The sequence below is a fragment of the Arachis ipaensis genome, chromosome B8, assembly GCF_059453495.1.
Source record: "Arachis ipaensis isolate K30076 ecotype BB chromosome B8, ASM5945349v1, whole genome shotgun sequence".
NCBI lineage: Eukaryota > Viridiplantae > Streptophyta > Magnoliopsida > Fabales > Fabaceae > Arachis > Arachis ipaensis.
The window spans coordinates 308420-325723 of NC_142443.1; the positions used below are offsets into that span (position 1 = coordinate 308420).

The 17304-nt window shown below is 41.6% G+C and overlaps 4 protein-coding genes across 4 annotated transcripts; 1 reads left to right on the forward strand and 3 right to left on the reverse strand.

Annotated features, from left to right (window-relative positions):
• Window positions 1-1369: 1369 nt before the first annotated feature.
• On the forward strand, window positions 1370-2211 carry LOC148546956 (uncharacterized). The gene is made up of 2 exons (XM_088497327.1): window positions 1370-1549; window positions 1621-2211. The coding sequence occupies exons 1-2, from the start codon at window positions 1499-1501 to the stop codon at window positions 2083-2085; spliced, it is 516 nt and encodes a 171-aa protein (XP_088353453.1). The 5' UTR covers window positions 1370-1498; the 3' UTR covers window positions 2086-2211.
• A 214-nt stretch (window positions 2212-2425) lies between these two features.
• On the reverse strand, window positions 2426-7513 carry LOC148546957 (uncharacterized). The gene has a single exon (XM_088496816.1). It carries the CDS (start codon window positions 7511-7513, stop codon window positions 2426-2428), a length of 5088 nt encoding a protein of 1695 aa, XP_088352942.1.
• A 706-nt stretch (window positions 7514-8219) lies between these two features.
• LOC107619679 (Sterile alpha motif (SAM) domain-containing protein) lies at window positions 8220-9551 on the reverse strand. Its single transcript, XM_016321975.3, has one exon. The coding sequence runs from the start codon at window positions 9234-9236 to the stop codon at window positions 8634-8636; it is 603 nt and encodes a 200-aa protein (XP_016177461.1). The 5' UTR covers window positions 9237-9551; the 3' UTR covers window positions 8220-8633.
• Window positions 9552-14038: 4487 nt separating this feature from the next.
• On the reverse strand, window positions 14039-16124 carry LOC107619145 (Transmembrane amino acid transporter family protein). Its single transcript, XM_016321376.3, has one exon. It carries the CDS (start codon window positions 15993-15995, stop codon window positions 14535-14537), a length of 1461 nt encoding a protein of 486 aa, XP_016176862.1. The 5' UTR covers window positions 15996-16124; the 3' UTR covers window positions 14039-14534.
• Between the last annotated feature and the right edge of the window lie 1180 nt (window positions 16125-17304).

Genomic DNA, 17304 nt, shown 5'->3' on the forward strand with positions numbered 1-17304 from the left:
GGCGAGCTTTTTGTTTTTCATACGTGGCTAGGTTTTGTTTTGAGAAAATTTGAAAAGGGTTTAACTTGTCTCTTCGCGAATCGTGTCATCTTTTATTGTCCATTATTGCCGTTTCGGTTTCCACGTTTGTTAGTGGGCATGAATTAATTTACCCACTTTGTTAGTGGGCTTGCAATAATAGTTATTTTCATTGTTTTGGAAATTACGCTGTGTTGCTCCTAGTCTTCAAGTCTGCGCTATGTCTTCGAAAGGTAAACGTTTTCTGACTCTTCTTTGACTGTTCGTTTCTGCATACTCTGTCATGGCGGGAGAGAAATTGAAAGAAAAATTGAAGGCTATTGAGGATAGGGAAGACGACCCATATCACTGGGTCCAAGATGATGTGAAGACACGTTCATCTTCCTTCATCAGCGTTGAATCCCTTTCTGATTTGAGGGGCATAGATTTCGTGAGGGGGGGTTCTGGCGTCGTTGTCGAGTTTCAGCCCTGTTCTAGTAGTGATAGGGTTTGTGAGAGGAGGGGTGACTGGGAGTATTTTTATATGTATACTCCATGCATGGTTGAACTTGGAGTGAAGTTTCCCTTTTCTTCTTTTGAGTGTGACGTCCTTACTCAGCTAAACTGTGCTCCGTCACAGTTGCACCCAAATTCTTGGGCGTTCCTTCGCGCATTTCAATGTCTGATGGAATTCCTCTCCTTCCCTTGTTCGCTGTCTTTATTCTTTTCCTTTTTTCAGGCAAAGGGGGTTCGTAAGGGGTTGTGGGTTTGTTTCAGTAGCTTTCCGGGTCGGTCTGTATTCCTTCTTTATAAGTCCTCTTTCAAGAACTTCAAATCTCTTTTTGTGAAAGTCCGCTCGGCCGAGTCTGAGTACCCTTTCTATTTGGATGGTGAGTTGAGCGAGAAATTTCCTCTCTACTGGTGTTCTGAACCGACTCAGATCCTCGAGGCTTCTGAGAGGAGTGAGGAAGAGGAGTTTGTGATGAACTTTATTGTGGAGAGTGTTGCTGCTGGGGAATGCTTGTCCATCCCTGAAATTTTGCGTTTATATGATTTGGGTGATAATGAGGGTCTTAGGGCTTACATAGGTAATGTTTTTTGGTGTTTTGTTATTAAGTATTGGACATTTGCCGAGTTTGTCTGACATTTGGTGGTTTTTTTAGGTGGCCGAGTTCCCTTGTTGGACCCGAACAAGCTGCAATCTTTCTTGAGTAAGAAAAAGGAGAAAGGGATTGGGAGTGCTGGTGATCGGAAGGATGCGGGCGAGCAGGCTTTCTCGTCTGTTGCGCATCCTGCGTCTTCATTTAAAAGGAAGAGAGACGATACTTCCTTAGAGGTTATTTCCGAAGGTGATCGTGAGGTTGTAGGTGGTGGCGGAGTTGCCTTTGATCGGCAGAAAAAGCTTCATGGCTTCATTGCTGGTTCTAGCTCGCACTCCCTTTGGAACGAACAGTTTAATTTCGCGGAGCTTTCTGATAGGGCCTCGCAGTATCCTGGGGACATGCTTATGACGCGCCGAGCTGGAATGGAAGCGCTCGGTAAATTTGTTCAGGTATGTTTTGTTTTGTGTTTCTTGTTTTTTTCAACCTTTTGTATTGTTCTCATGCTACGGGTGCTCGGTAGGTGGTTGCTTCTCGCTTACTCTGCGTTGGTCGGACTGTTGAGTGCGTTGGTGCTGATCAGCAAGAAGCTGTGAACAAGGTCTCTTCCATGGAGAAGTCATATACAGCTCGGATTGCTGATTTGGAGAAGGTTGTAAAGGAAAAGGAAGATGTTGCTACCAGTGCTGTGGCTAAAGCGAAAGAAGCTGAGGATGAGGTGGTTCGTTTAAGAGATCAAATCCGTTTGTTGCAAGCTGAAGTTATGGAGCACGACGTGGCCAAAGGTCGGCTTACTTCCCGTGTGCATGAGCTAGAGGAGGCTGGGATGGAGATGTTCTCTTATGGTTTTGATCGTGCTGTTAGTCAGATTGCCCTGTTAGCCCCTAATTTTGATTGTGATAAGCTCGATATTACAAAGATAGTTGTAGGTGGAAAGTTAGTTGTGGATGGTACTGTGGAGGAGCACGATGAGAATGCTCCTTCTTAGTTTGTTTGTATTTGTGGCTTTTGTTTTGACTGTCTGAGCTCTAGACTGTTAATTTTTTGGACTTTGTATGGTATTTGGCCGATGTTAGGCCGGTTTGACTATTAGGTGGTGGTATTTGGCCGACGTTTCAGGCCAGTTTGATAATATAATATATTTATAGTAAGTGTTTTTGCTTTGTTATATTTTGTCATTGTCAGGCTTTATTTGAAAAGAATTTATCGCTTTTATTTGGATTCGGGGGGCGTCCGGCCTCATTAAAACCCTCCTTAGGCAAAACCCTTTCGTTGGGAAAAAAGCTCTAAGGGGGAAAAAGAGTACCTTCATTCGCATTTTGTACAAACTATGACATATACATTTTGAGTGATGAGATGTTCCAGTTTCCTGGGATGGCATTGCCTTGTAATGTTTGGAGTTGATATGCCCCCTTGCCGAGTACTTGGGTAACACGGAAGGGGCCTTCCCAATTTGCGGCGAGTTTGCCATGAGCTGGAGGTCTTCTGGCTTCCTCTGTTCGCCTGAGCACAAGGTCACCTTTGTTGAATATCCTCGGAATCACCTTCCTGTTGTATTTTCTTTCCATTATTCTTTTCTGGGCCCTTTGTTTGATAGCGGCGATTTCCCTGTCCTCTTCGGCTAGGTCAAGCTCGGCGCTCCTGGCCCTTTGATTTTGTTGTTCGTCGTACAACTCGGCTCTTAACGTTGGTAATCCGACCTCAATGGGGATCAGTGCTTCTGAGCCATAGACCAACTTGAAGGGTGTTTCGCCTGTAGTGTTATGTATTGTGGTGTTGTAACTCCACAGTACTTCGGGAATGAGCTCGGCCCATTCTCCCTTTGCGTTGTCGAGCTTCTTCTTTATTGCCTGCAACACAACTCGGTTAGCAGCTTCGGCTTGCCCATTAGTTTGTGGGTGTTCTACCGAGCTAAAACGATGTTGAATATTGAAATTTTTTAGAAATAAACCGAGCTTATTGTCTGTGAATTGTCTACCATTGTCTGATATTATTTCTTTTGGTATCCCAAAGCGGCATATTATATTTCTCCAAATAAAAGATCGTACCTTTTCAGCTGTTATCTTTGCTAAAGGTTGCGCTTCTATCCATTTTGAGAAGTAGTCTATGGATACCAAAAGAAATTTTACCTGTCCTGGTGCTGTTGGGAAGGGGCCGAGGATGTCAAGCCCCCATCTGTAGAAAGGCCAGCTTACCTCCATGCTGTGCAGTACTTCGGCTGGCTTGGTTGAGATCGCCTCATGTTTCTGGCATTTGTCGCATGTTTTGACCTTAGCTATGCAATCTCTCTTTATGGTCGGCCAATAATATCCTGTTCGGATTATTTTTGCGGCGAGAGCTCGTCCTCCTATGTGGTTCCCACATACTCCTTCATGGACTTCATTCATTACTTCTTTGGCCTGGTTTTGGTCGAGGCATCTTAATAGTGGTTGTGAGAAACCTCGTCTGTATAGTTCTCCTGATATTTTTGTGTAGAAGCTTGCCTTACGTTTGAACTGTTGAGGATGGAGCTCGTCTCTGGGTAATGTACCTGTACATATGTATTCAAGAAAAGGTTTCCTCCAATCGTGGAGGTGGTTAATGTTTTCAATACATAATAATTCAATGCTCGGTTTTGTGAGTGTGTGCTGTGATAATGTTGATGTTTGTGTGTCCGCTCTGGTGGCGGCGAGTTTAGATAGTATATCTGCCCTGACGTTTTGCTCTCTATGCACATGTAATATGGTGAACGAACTGAAATTTGAAATTAGATCCTTTGCTATGAGCCAGTATTGTTCTAGCAAGGGATCTTTTACCTGGAATTCTCCTCGGATTTGTTGGACCACCAGGAGGGAATCGCAATGTGCCGTTAAGTTCGTTGCTTTGTGGCTTAGGGCGAGCTTTAATCCCGCTATGAGGGCTTCATATTCGGCCTGATTGTTGCTTGCCGAGAAGTGAAATTGGAGGGCTTGCTCGGCTACCACCTTATTTCCCTCCTTTAATATCATTCCGGCCCCGCTTCCTTCTCGACTTGATGCCCCATCTACGTGCAATTCCCATGTTTCAATGTGATCGTGTGGGGTCATCTCTGTGATGAAGTCGGTGAGAACTTGTGCCTTGAGGGCCGGCCTTGTTTGAAACTGAATGTCGAACTCTGAGAGTTCAATTGACCATTTGGTCAACCGTCCTGCCAGTTCTGGTTTTGTTAATATTTGTCTCAGTGGATGATTCGTCCTTACTATTATTGTGTGGCTTTGGAAGTAGTGCCTGAGTCTCCTTGCTGTTGTTATCAGTGCAAGGGCGAGTTGTTCTATCTTCGGATATCGTTGCTCGGTTGGTTGCATGACTCTGCTGACGAAGTATACTGGCTGTTGCGTTTTTCCTGTTTCGAGAATAAGGGCCGAGCTTATAGCATAGTTTGAAACAGATAAGTATAAATATAAAGGGTCACCGATTTCTGGTCTTTGTAGCACGGGTGGTGTTGCTAAGATCGCTTTGAGCTCGGAAAATGCTTTCTCGCCTTCCTCTGTCCAATGAAATTTTTTGTTCTTTGATATCGTTTGGAAGAGGTGATATGCTCGGCTTGATGCAGCGGGGAGGAATCGAGATAGTGCAGCTACCCTTCCTGCAAGTTGCTGTACCTCTTTTATCGTTTTAGGGCTTTCCATGTTGAGTATTGCTGAGCATTTTTCAGGGTTCGCCTCGATTCCTCGGGATGTGAGCATGAATCCGAGAAACTTTCCCCCCTTTACTCCGAAGGCGCATTTCTCGGGGTTCAGTCTCATATTGTAATTTCGTAGTTGGCCAAATATTTCCTTGAGGTCTTCACAGTGCGATTTTTCTCTCTTGGTTTTCGCGACCATGTCGTCCACATATATCTCCATGTTGCGTCCTATTTGGTGATGGAAGACTTTGTCCATCAAGCGTTGATAGGTCGCACCTGCATTCTTCAAGCCAAATGGCATTACACGATAACAAAAGTTTCCATGTTCGGTAATGAATGCTGTTTTGCTTTGATCTTCAGGATGCATTAGTATTTGATTATACCCCGAGTATGCATCCATGAAGCTCAAGCTTTCGAAACCTGAAGCGTTGTCTACAAGTTTATCAATGCATGGTAAAGGGTAGGCGTCTTTAGGACATGCTTTGTTCAAATCTGTAAAATCGACGCACATGCGCCATTTACCTGAGTTTTTTCTTACCATTACCACATTCGAGAGCCATGTGGTGAAGCGGATTTCTCTGATGAAGTCGGCTTGTAGGAGTTTACTGGTCTCTTCCAGGGCCGCCTTTGATTTCTCTGCTCCTAGGTTTCTTTTCTTCTGGGCTAAGGGTCGGCTCGAAGGATTGGTGGCGAGTTTGTGACAGATGATCTCCGGACTTATGCCCGGCATATCTGCTGGGGTCCAGGCGAATAAGTCTGCGTTGGCCCTTAGCAGCTTTACGAGATCCGACCTTTCTTGCCCTTGTAGTGCTTGACCTATGTATGTTACTTGCTCTGGTTTGGACGTTAGTTGAATTTTTTGGAGTTCGTCAGTTGGTTGTGGTCTCTCTTGTGTGTCTCCTCTGGGGTCGAGTTCGGCTAGGGAAAGGACTTCCTCTCTGGTTTGTACTGCTTTGATCTCATGTTGTCTTCCGCTGTTATCCGATCTTTTTAAGCAAGAGTTATAACACTGCCGAGCTTGTTGGCGGTCTGAGTGGATCGTTGCTATTTTTCCGTCCTGTGCCTGAAACTTAACACATAGGTGGAAAGTTGATATTACTGCTCTGAACATGTTCAGAGCAGGTCTCCCGAGGATAATGTTATAAGGACTATTGCAATCGACAATCAGGTATTGTATATCAAGTGTTCGGAATGACGCGTTTTCACCTATTGTCGTTTTAAGCCATATATAACCTTTTATGGGTACCCTTTCTCCGGAGAATCCTACCAGTTCTCCGGAGGAGGGTTGTATGAGTTTTTCAGATAAGTTCATTTTTAAAAATGTAGAATGAAAAAGTACGTCTGCGCTGCTACCTGGGTCCAAAAGGACCTTTCTTACCAGTAGGTCGCCTGTCTGGATAGAAATTACGACCGGGTCGTCCAGGTGTGGGGCGGCCGAGGACATATCCGCTTTATTGAAGGTGATCTCTAAATCTGGTGCGTCGCTCTTGTTTGGAGGTGAGGCTCCTTCTATGGCTAGCATGGCTCGGTAACTTCGTTTCCTGGCCGATGTTGTTTCGCCGCCTCCAGCGAATCCCCCGGAGATGCAGTTTATGACTGCCTTGGGCAGGTTGTTGTTCGGCCACTTTTCCTTGTTTACTGAAGTCGGTTGCCTTTCCTCCCTGCCCCGGTCGTCTTCCTTATGCTTCCTCGCCTCAATGTATTTGTCCAATAGGCCTTGCCGTGCAAGCCTTTCCAAAAGGTCTTTGGCTATTATGCATTCGTCGGTGGTGTGTCCGTATTTTTGATGGAAAGCACAATGTTTGGTTTTGTCTACGAACCTCTGGTCTTGGTAACTGCCTGCTCTTATTGGGGGTTTTATAATCTTGGCATTGAGTATTTCCTTGATTATCTTTTCCCTTCTTGTGTTGAATCTGGTGTAATTGTCAAACTTCGGAGTGAGCTTGAACGTTTTGCCGACCTCCTTGTTGTGGGTCGATCTCATTGATCGTTCCTCCTCCCTTATGGGTTTCCTTTCCGTTTTGTTGGCCTCGCGTAGTTCTTCAATTTCCATTTGTCCGGCTGCCCTTTCCCTGAACTCCTCCAGTGTCTTCGGTTTGGTGATGGCGATTGTTTCTCTGAATTTGCCAGGTCGGAGGCCGGCCTTAAGCGCATGGAGATGGACAGCCGGATCTAGGTCGGGTATTTCCATGGTCGCCTCTGCAAACCTGGTCAGGTAATCTTTTAGGCTCTCCTGTGGACCTTGGCGGATCGTGCCGAGGTAATCTGATCCGTGGACGTAAATTCTCGCTGCGGCGAAGTAATCAATGAAGGACTTCGCCAGTTCTTCAAATGATGAGATTGAACCTGCAGGTAGTTTTGAGAACCAAAGCAAAGCTGCTCCGTCAAGATATGTCGGGAATGCTCTGCAAAGCACAGGTTCATTGTTAGGACCGTTAAAAAACATCATAGATTGAAATTTCTTAATGTGAGCCCGGGGGTCACCAATCCCCTTATACGGCTCAAGTGAGGAGGGGAGTGTGAAATGTTTTGGCATTTGAAAATTTGTGATTTCTTCGGAAAAAGGGTTGTCCAAGGTCAGTCTCTCTTTCGGTGGGTCAGCGATCAGCAGGTCAGGCGCGCCCTGGGAAGATCTTTTGGAGCTTCCCTCGCCTATCTGGTTGGCGTTATTTCGTGCTGATAGTTCGGCTAGTCTTTTGACTTCCGCTTGAAGTTCCGCCATTTGGGCCATGAGTTCGGCCTGTGTGAATTGAGGAACTCCATTGTCAGCCATGACTGGGACCCGTGCTATCCTGCGAAGAAAAACTCAAGAGGTAGAAATATAATAGGGAATCGTGGGGTTAGTGTTATCGGGCCCCACGGTGGGCGCCAAATGTTCCGTCTGTGATGACCGAGGTTGATGATCTCCGGCCGAGCACTTGGATGCGTGGCTAGATTATATGTTGTCCTCGAGCAACGACGTGAGTTTAACCTCGGCCTTCTGAAACACGGCAGCGGGAGCACCTGCACAAAGCACTCCGACGCTCAAGTAAGTGGGAGAATAATTAATGAATAAAGAGTAAATAACTAGAAGTGAATGTGGAACCTGCCCCTTTCTGAATCAAGGGGTAAGATTTATAGGCTCCTCGAGTTTGCTGGTGAGCTCCTGTTAGTTCCGATATTCCTGGTCAAGTGCCGTTATGGATATCTTGTGAAGAGACGTGATTGAGTGGCGTATTCTGTTTCGGAGATAATTTATAAAGTTTGTTTGTTCAGTTCTGCTCGGTTCCGATTTTTAAGGTCAGTCTGCCACTGAACCTCCATGCCGATTATGGTGTGGTACGCATCAGAATCTTTTGTCAAAATTAGATGATTTAGGTTCGAGTATAAGAATCCTCTGAAATCTGCAGCTACTGATAAGATGATGTATTTCCATAATTTCTTCAAATTAAACGAAGTAACGTATGAATCATTTACCATTAAGGAGAGAAGCTCAGGAATTCAGAGGCAGAAATGCCAAATATTACAATAAACATCAAAATATACTCTGTTAATTATGTACTATGAGTGTGACGGTAAGGATTTTTAATAGTACAGTACAGTTCATAAACTCAGGCCAGGCACACTCTGACCCTAGCTACTTTTTGAGCTGACATGTAACTTACATTTATGAAAACAAGCACACAATCTCAATACTGAAACAGACATGAGCTAAAACTTACCATCTGATCTGGGTAACTAAGATTAAGAATGGAACGGCTGAAAGGAAAGGAAAGTAGGAAACCAACCTTATGCTACAAATCTCTCTGGTAGAAAAACCCAGAATACCCCCTCTCAGACTTATAATTTCCAGTGATGGATTGAGTAAAATCCCAGGGGAAAAATTAAGAGGAAAAAAAATGCAAAAATGTTACTCAGTTTGGCTTTAGATCTTGGAACATGGTATCCCATTTGATCTCTTCAACAGCAGCAGACCAGTAACCATCATCATCATTATCAACATCTCCAAGGTCCATCTTTTCCTCCTTCTGGAAATGGTAGACCACAGGACTAGAATACCCTTCAAGAGCAGGCAGCACGGTAGGACTTCCATTTGTGAGGAACAGTCTCTCTTGCTTCTTAGGAGGCATCATCTTCCTCCTCATCAAAGCACTCTTCCATCTTGTCCCTAAACCACCACTGCTAGGCCTTGGTGATGGCACCAACACAATTGCAGAGGAAGATTCTTGGCGTCGAACCAACGTTCGAATGGAATTGGCGAAGCTCTTCTTTGTCCTCTTGATGGCCAACATGAGCCTTGCCACTGGATGAGGACTACTCTTCCCTTTGTCCTTTCTTGCAATCTTGAGGATTTCTAGCCTGTGCTTGGCTATGGAGATGCCCATGCTTTGGAGGAACTCATGGTTCAAGTACATTATGTCTTCTTCTTCAAGCTCATTCTGAGCAAAGGCAAGGCCATACTCATACACTAGAGATGGCTCAAGGCTAGTCTTTGAGAGCCATGAGAACCAATCCATAGCTGCTCACTTCACACTCTGATTTTGTATTATTGTGATATCTCTTTGTAAGTTTGTATATAAGGGATGGATGCTGAATAAAAATTTAACAGCAAAAAACAAAAACTATAAAAGAAAAAAACTTAGCAAGTTTGAGGAGTGGCTTACACTTTGTGGGGGTTGTGCTATATATGCTTTTAGTTTTTAGAGAAATTGGGTATTGGATGAATCTTGAGTGTGACTATATTTTAAAGTTAGAACTTAGAACTTAGCAGTGGCATGGGCATGTGGGGCATGTCTAACCCATGTTCTTGTGTTTACTCACACAATAGTCCAATTTCTATTTTCTAATGCAATTTAATTACCGGCAATCAAGGCTAAAGAGGGAAGAGAGTAGTGTTATCCACACCCTATTACACTTTTGGTGTATGTAATTAGCATATAGTGTGTGATTAGTCGAAAAACATCACATAACATATTTTGTGGAACATTGATACTTTGATTGAGACATAGGTTAATTAAACGGTAAGCAAGGCATTCTATATATTCTTCTCTGCTACCAAAGGTTGTGAATAGTCTGAACTAGCTAGATATGGTTCGGTTGATCTTCCTTTACTTGTTGAATTTCTCAAAAGTATTACACTAGCTATTCCATTTATGGGTTGTGATGCACTTTCCAAAAGTGAATAACGCACCGGTTCATATCCACAACTTCCTCTCAAAATCTGAAAGATAATATTCTCTCTTACAATCCAGATGAACAAGCAGGTCCGGAAGTGGGTTGGTATTGGAGTGGGTCTGCTGCCAAAGTCTATGACTCACGCAATGGTTACTTGTGGTTGTGTAAGCAGCTGTTTGGTTGGGAGGAGAGGGAGAATTGGCTTTGGCTTTGGCGTCAGCTTGTTCCGGAAAAGCATAAGTTTTTGGCTTGGTTGTGTCTTAAGGAGTCTCTTCCTACTGCAAGTTTTCGCTTTAGAAGAGGGATGTCGTCATCGGATAGGTGTCCAAGATGTCTTTCTAGCCAGGAATCGGTTATACATTGTATTCGGGATTGTCCAAAAGCTCAGCTTGTCTGGTAAAGGTTGGATATTCCTTGTCATCCTTTGGATTTGAAGAACTGGTTCTTGTATCATAGCAGAGAGCACCCGTTCAAGTTCTTTTCGGGACTTTGGTGGATATGGCGAGCAAGGAATAACGACATCTTTAATCCCCATGAAACTTGGCCTCCGGAAAAAGTCATTTGTCTGGCATTAACTTCAGAAAAGGAGCTTAGAAATATTTTTGAATTACAACGTATGTCCCTTCCCTCTACTCTAAATGGTTTTTGGAATCCCCCATCCATTGGTACTTTTAAGATTAATTGTGATGCTAGTTATTTTGGTTCGGGTGATAGTGTTGGTTTTGCTTGTGTTATTAGAGATTGTAATGGGAGCTGGCAAAGGGGGTGTTTGGGAATGATTGAGAGTAATAGTATTCTTCAAGGAGAATTGTTTGCTATTTGGAGAGGATATCTCTTAGCTTGGGATGTGGGTCAACGAGATGTTATTTGTGAGACGGATTGTGTGGAAGCATTTAATCTTGTTACTCAAGATGGTTTTGGGTTTATTGATCCACTGGTGCTCAAAATAAGAGATATCATGCATTGGAATTGGCGTGTTGACTTTCGTTTGATTATGAGAGATGCAAACACGGTGGCAGATACTATGGCAAAGATGGCGATGAAGTTACAACTTTCGCATGTGGAGCTTCTTTCACCTTGGAAGGAGTTTAAGAGTAGTCTTAAACGGGACTGTCCCTCTATTTAAGCAGTTCCTTGTTTTGTTTCTTTTGTTTTTCTTTGTTTAATTTATTTCAGTCACCAAAAAAAATATCCACAACTTCCTCAACTTACAACTTCGACTTTTCCACTTGTGAAGATATTAATTGAACAAGTCAGAGAGAAGAAAACTTAGGACTTGTGACATAGCTAGACAACCTTTAAACAAGTCAAGTTGGGGGCAAAAAGAATTTTTTTTTTCTGGAACTATCAAGGAACCACTAACTATAGTCAATTTATTACTTTTATTAGTATATGTATATATCACTTCATTTTTGTTCAATCTCAACACAAGTGCAGATCAAGCTTTGTATCAATAATTTCAATTCGAAAAACAAATACGACTCCTCTTAAGAAGTGAGCTCGATGTGGGGCTTATTAATTTTATTGTCGATATAAACTTTACATATAGTGAATAAGTATTGAAATTCTTGTATTAATGATAATAGATTTGTACAAACAGATATTCAACAGAACAAAGATTAAAATAAAATCAAATATAATTAAAGTGCAACCAAGACAATCTAGAAGAAGAAAAAGAAATTGCTTAAACAAAATATTTGAACAAAAAATTAAATTGAATCGAAGAACTAAATCGGAAAAGAAATAATTAAAAGAAATAAACAGAATGAATTAACTCCTAATATTCACATGCACTTGAATTCTATGATTTTTCAATATGTCAGTGTGACTGAGAATTTGCAGATCTTTACTGTAATTTGTAGTGTTGAATTGAAGTGGTTTTACAATCTCCTGATTCTCCGATTTATAAAAGAAATCTTTGTTTTGCTGAGCTTTCCTTGACCATTATCATCTTTATCCAAGTTCTTGTTCTTACTTGCTCCTTAAGAACAACTACCCACGTTTTCTTACCACAACTTGAGAGTCAAGTAATATTCTCTAAGTTTATCAACTTTCACATTTTAAAAGATCTAAATTTCTGATATATTAATGTCGGTTCCAAAGTGCCGTGATGCTCATTTTCTGGTTTAATTAATTTGCTTTTTGCAAAATCATACAGTATTATTGATTAAGTTGCATATGATTTGATGCTGCTTTCTCCAAGATAAAATTGAAGCTGAAAGTAATAAGAACAAAAACGTAATCTATAACTTGTGGTAGCTGAATGACAAGTCACTTTTTTTCGCCAAATCGTTAGAGCTTAAACACTGTCCATTATTGTCTCCACTATTGTTGTTTTCATGTCCCAATTTTGCTTTTAATTAGGAACATGCTAGTGTGCTACTATCAATAAGAGTTTGGATCTATACAACTTCACGTGCACAAATAAAGAATAACTATTCCCATGTGTGTTACATTGAGTTGGGGCATAGGTGAGTTCTAGCCTTCTAGGTAGAGTAAGAGTATACTAAATTCACATGCTAATTAATTCCTTAATTTACACTCTTATTTTTGCAAATTACTTTATAATAAGAGGACACAGTTTGTTTAGATATTTCACATTGAGTACATCCCCGTATGAGACCATCACTATCCTTCGGCCTAGTTTTGGGTTGAACCACATATATGCCAATTATTGGAGTCGGATTTGGAGGTTTTGATGCAAACGAATGAGGGAAAAAATGATGCATGAACTACTAATCAAGTATGTAACCAAAATAAATTAGACACAAGACTCCATGTTCCTTATTTGTCGCTTGCTACCACCGATGAAAATAATGGATTGTCTGATTTATCTGCTTGGTTCGGAGTACCAAATCAATTAAAAACATCTTTGGCATCAACCTAACAGAAGTACTGAACAGTGAACACTCTTAGTGGCTTTCATGCTGTGGAAATGAGAATCTAGTTAGACAGGAATAAAAGAATCTTTAAAATGAACATTCTCAAATGTTCATCTCTTAGTAATTGTCTTATACTTTGTTTTGACAAAATATCATGAAAGAAATTAGCAATGGTTGTGGTAAAGGTGTGTTTGTGACTTTGTGGGTGTCGACATAATAATTGACTTTCAAAATCATATCCGATATTGCTTTAATAAAAAAATCCAGCAGGTTGGCACTTCATATATTATGAACAGAATGCCCATGCAAGTTGCAAAGGTGTAAATTATTACTACATTACCACTACTTCATATTTACTTAATAATTTCGTTACAAATTGAAAGAAAGATCTCAGCAAGAGCATTTATCATGTGGCTCTTAAATATGGATCATGTGAGTATGAGAATCCACCATTAAGAGTGGTTCTGTTTCCACCAAACAGAGAAATAAAATGATCTTCTGTGAAATTATGGAATTATTAAACTTGCATGAGATTTAGTGGGACAAACGCCATGTTACTGCATTAGAAAGAGAAACTAGATGTGTTCTCGATATTCGAATACCGTTCATAAGCTGTCCACTATAATATATCTATATCTCTATATTAAAATATTAACTCATTAAGCAGAAAGTCTTCTCCCTGCTTTTTATGGCAATTTGAAGTTATCTCGAAAAAGGAGGATACAGGATAGCATTTGAAGTCAACACACCTCCATGGATCCGTTATTGAGGATCCGTCCACACTCCAAATTTTATATACCTAAAGGGATAAAACCAAGAGGTTAAGATCAACTTCTGAAGGGTTACACCAAAGATGGATCCATTCTACACTTTAGAATCGCTTAAGAGGTTAAGAACAAACAATTAGTCAGAGTAGGAGGGCATGGGAATGTAACAGATCAGTGAATATACAACGAATGGAAATGGACATCATGTTTTTAAGACGTAATAATGATGCAATGATTTTGTTAAAGAGTATCGCAACTCAGACTACAATCTATTTCCAATGTGATACTGTTATAGTAGAAAAATTTACAGGTGTTTATAAGGGTCGAGTTTGATTCCCTTGGTCAATTATATTGCAATTCACAAAACCAAAACATTTATATAAAACTGTTGCCAAGAATAAGTTTCTGAACCATTGAAGACTTGAAGTTCATCAGTGAACAGAGATCAAATTAGGTTCAAATGTTTGACGTAGTTGAAAGAGTTAGAAGAGAAAATTGGTAAATGAAACCATTGGCAGCATACATTTTCTGCTTAAATATGATAACAGATCATGAAAGTATACCAATCTATTATTAACTGTTACAGCACTGTTCTTCCGTAAAACCAATGGCATAATTAAAAATGAAAAAATATATAAAAATAAAAAAGAAGAAACAGCAGAAAGAGCCAACAGAACTGTATACATAGCCATATCCATGGCAAACTAATCCGCCAGAAAATAATCCTCCCAATATGAATGAATCAGTCATCATTCCTCAAAGGCAAAGGCCTTTAGAGGCATATGTGCATCACATAGTCCAAATTAGCAAAGCCCAGGGTCTAAAAGGGAACAAAAATGTATGCCTTTCTCACCGTATAGAAGGATCCTACCTACTCTGCCTTCTCTTTTCGTTTCACATACGTAGCAGATCAGATGAATAAATCACCTCCCTCTGCCTTATACTCCAAATTCCCATTTGATTCCTATGAAAAGCAACAAAACCAAAAATGTCACTCAGACTTGCTCTGAATGCTATACACATTACCAATGACTCCAATTACGCTAACAACCACTGAAAGTACCAGCATAAACCATGATAGAATCCATTCTCCATGGCTCAAACCCCCCTGATGGCCTAATCTCAACACAATAATAGCGGGAAACATAAATCCCAATGTAAGAGCCGTCGTTGCCCCCGTGAACTTAAAAGCTGTCCAGATGTTTGGAATCATGGTAGATCCAATATATATGAGAACCAACAAAACTGCCGTCAGCCCCAAAGATCTCTTCCTGCTTTCTGATAGAGGAGGTGATCCCTCAAACAACAAAGCATCCACTGTTTGCCTCAGAGAGAAATGAATGACAGGAAAAACAAGTATCAAGTGGAGAATGTAGCCAACCCTGACTATGTAGTCTAAGGCTGCGCTATAACGAACTCCAAGATCCTCGTCAAAATTAGTCAACACGTCAGACTCTGTGTCTTTCCCAAATAGTAGAAAACCAGACATTGCTGTTGAGATATAAACTAGGACGCACAGTATTAAGGTGATCCTTCCCACTCGATTCATCTTCTGAGGAGACCGCCCGGCGAGCTCATTGTATATTGGCTGCACGTTAAAATGGCAGACAAATGCATTGGTCATGATTGGAATCACCACAAGCAAATCCAAGATGGCCGTCTTTGAGCTCAGATCAGGACCCAACCGTGGAGCCTCAATCCGTCCTTCAACAAGCTTAATGAACGCAACGGAAAAAGTAACTACGACAAACACGACGGCAAGAGCCACGGAGGCAGCCGAAGTCATGCTCAGCGAATCGATCTTGTCCAAGGAACAAAGTGGGGCAAGGAAAACCACCATGACAACAAGAATAACAAGCTTTCTCTGATCCCAGACACCATTCCCCATTAGCTGGTCAAAAACCCCCATATGGTGAACAGAACCAGACATAACATCCCCCATGATTATCAAGTAAACCACCAGAACACCGCCATTGTTGACTATGATGCAGATCTCAGACATAATCCTGGCAGTTTTTCCCATAGCATGTTGAACAACCTCCCCATAGGTGGATGCTTTAACCAAAACCGAATATCTAATCAACAATTCTACACTAATCTCCGATAAAATCCCTATAAGAATGATTAACACAATCCCCAAAACCACTCCAAGAACCTTCATGGTAGCAGGGAGGGCCATCATCCCTGCACCTATAATGGTGGTAGTCAAATTAAACACAGCTCCGGGCACCCCGGAACCATGGTTATGGCCAATGACAACAAGCGGGTAATTATCAATGTCGATTTCGAAATCATCGTCAGCGTCGCGGTCATGAACTGCAACCTTAGACCCCAAAAACTCGGTTTCATCATCAAAAGAGAACCTATGGAGGGATTGAGGGGAATCATTCTGAGGTTGCAATTCTAGATATGAGCTAACGGGTAACGAAGAATAATTAGTATCCTTAGACATGATATCGAAGATCAAAACAACAATGCTGCGGACAAGGGAAGAAGGATCTGAAGATCTGTGCGGAGGGGAAGTGAAATCTGGAAAATATTGAAATAATAAGAATCAAAGACGAGAAAACTTACAGATATTAGGGATGGAGGTGATTCAGGAATTTTGCAGAGTAAACCTAGATCCCGGGGTCAATGGATAATGTATTGGGATTCAATAACATTCATTTTCTCTCTCGGACTCAGTCTCTGCAGAGCTATGGAGATAATCAGAGGCACGCCAATTTTGAAGGAGAGAAAGGTCATTGGTTCTGCTCTTCTTATTTTTCCTACGTTTCCTTTTCCCTTTTTTTCCCCTATTCATTTAATAATTAGCACTTTGCCTCTTACTGGGGTCCTTAAAGTTAATTTTTCCCAAAGTAAATATCTCTCTTTTTTGTTTTCCGGAGGATCATTTCCAGTGTTTTTTCTTTTTGTAACGAGCCTATCCAAGTCCAAGTTCAAGTCCACAAACCTTAACCAACAAATGGACACATCAAGGCCCATCCATTCCAAATCTACATAATACTATCATTGGGATAAAAAAAAAAAAAAATTTGAATTTTGAAATGGAGAGTGGAGAGAGCGGGGGAGAGTCTTCGAGGGTGGCACATAGCGAGGCAGCCGGCCATGCCGGCGAGAGCAATAAGGGGGAGAGTGGAGGTGGGCATGCATCAGGTGAAAATGAGGGAATTAAAGGAGACAATAACAAGATTCAAGGTCAGCGGATATCGTTCAGAGATAAAGTTGTGGGTGCCTCAACAAGGAGAGCTTTGGAGGTTGCTGATTCTCTTGATGGAGATAAGATGGCTACAGTAGTTGGTAAGCAAGGCGATTCGGAGATACCAACTGTGACGTTCACTGAAGAAGCAAAGGAGATATTGGCAGAGCCCTACAAAGATGCCATCGTGATCAAAGTTCTTGGAAAAAACTTTAGCTATACGGCGATCACGCACAGGCTTAAAGGAGTCTGGAGAACCAAAGGAGGATATGAGGTACTAGATGTCGGTTTTGGCTATTTCTTAGTTAAATTTGATCTCTTGGAGGATAGAGAAAAAGTTCTCCTTGGAGGACCGTGGATGATTACTGGTAGTTATGTTGCGGTTAAACCTTGGAGTTCTTCATTCAGACCTTGTGAAAACACTTTTGGATCTACCATGGTTTGGATAAGAATTACAGGTTTAAACATTAACTATTATCAAGAGAAAGCCATGAAAATGATTGCGTCAGCTGTTGGTAAACCGATCCGCATCGATTTAGCCACCAAGTCTGCAGAGAGAGGA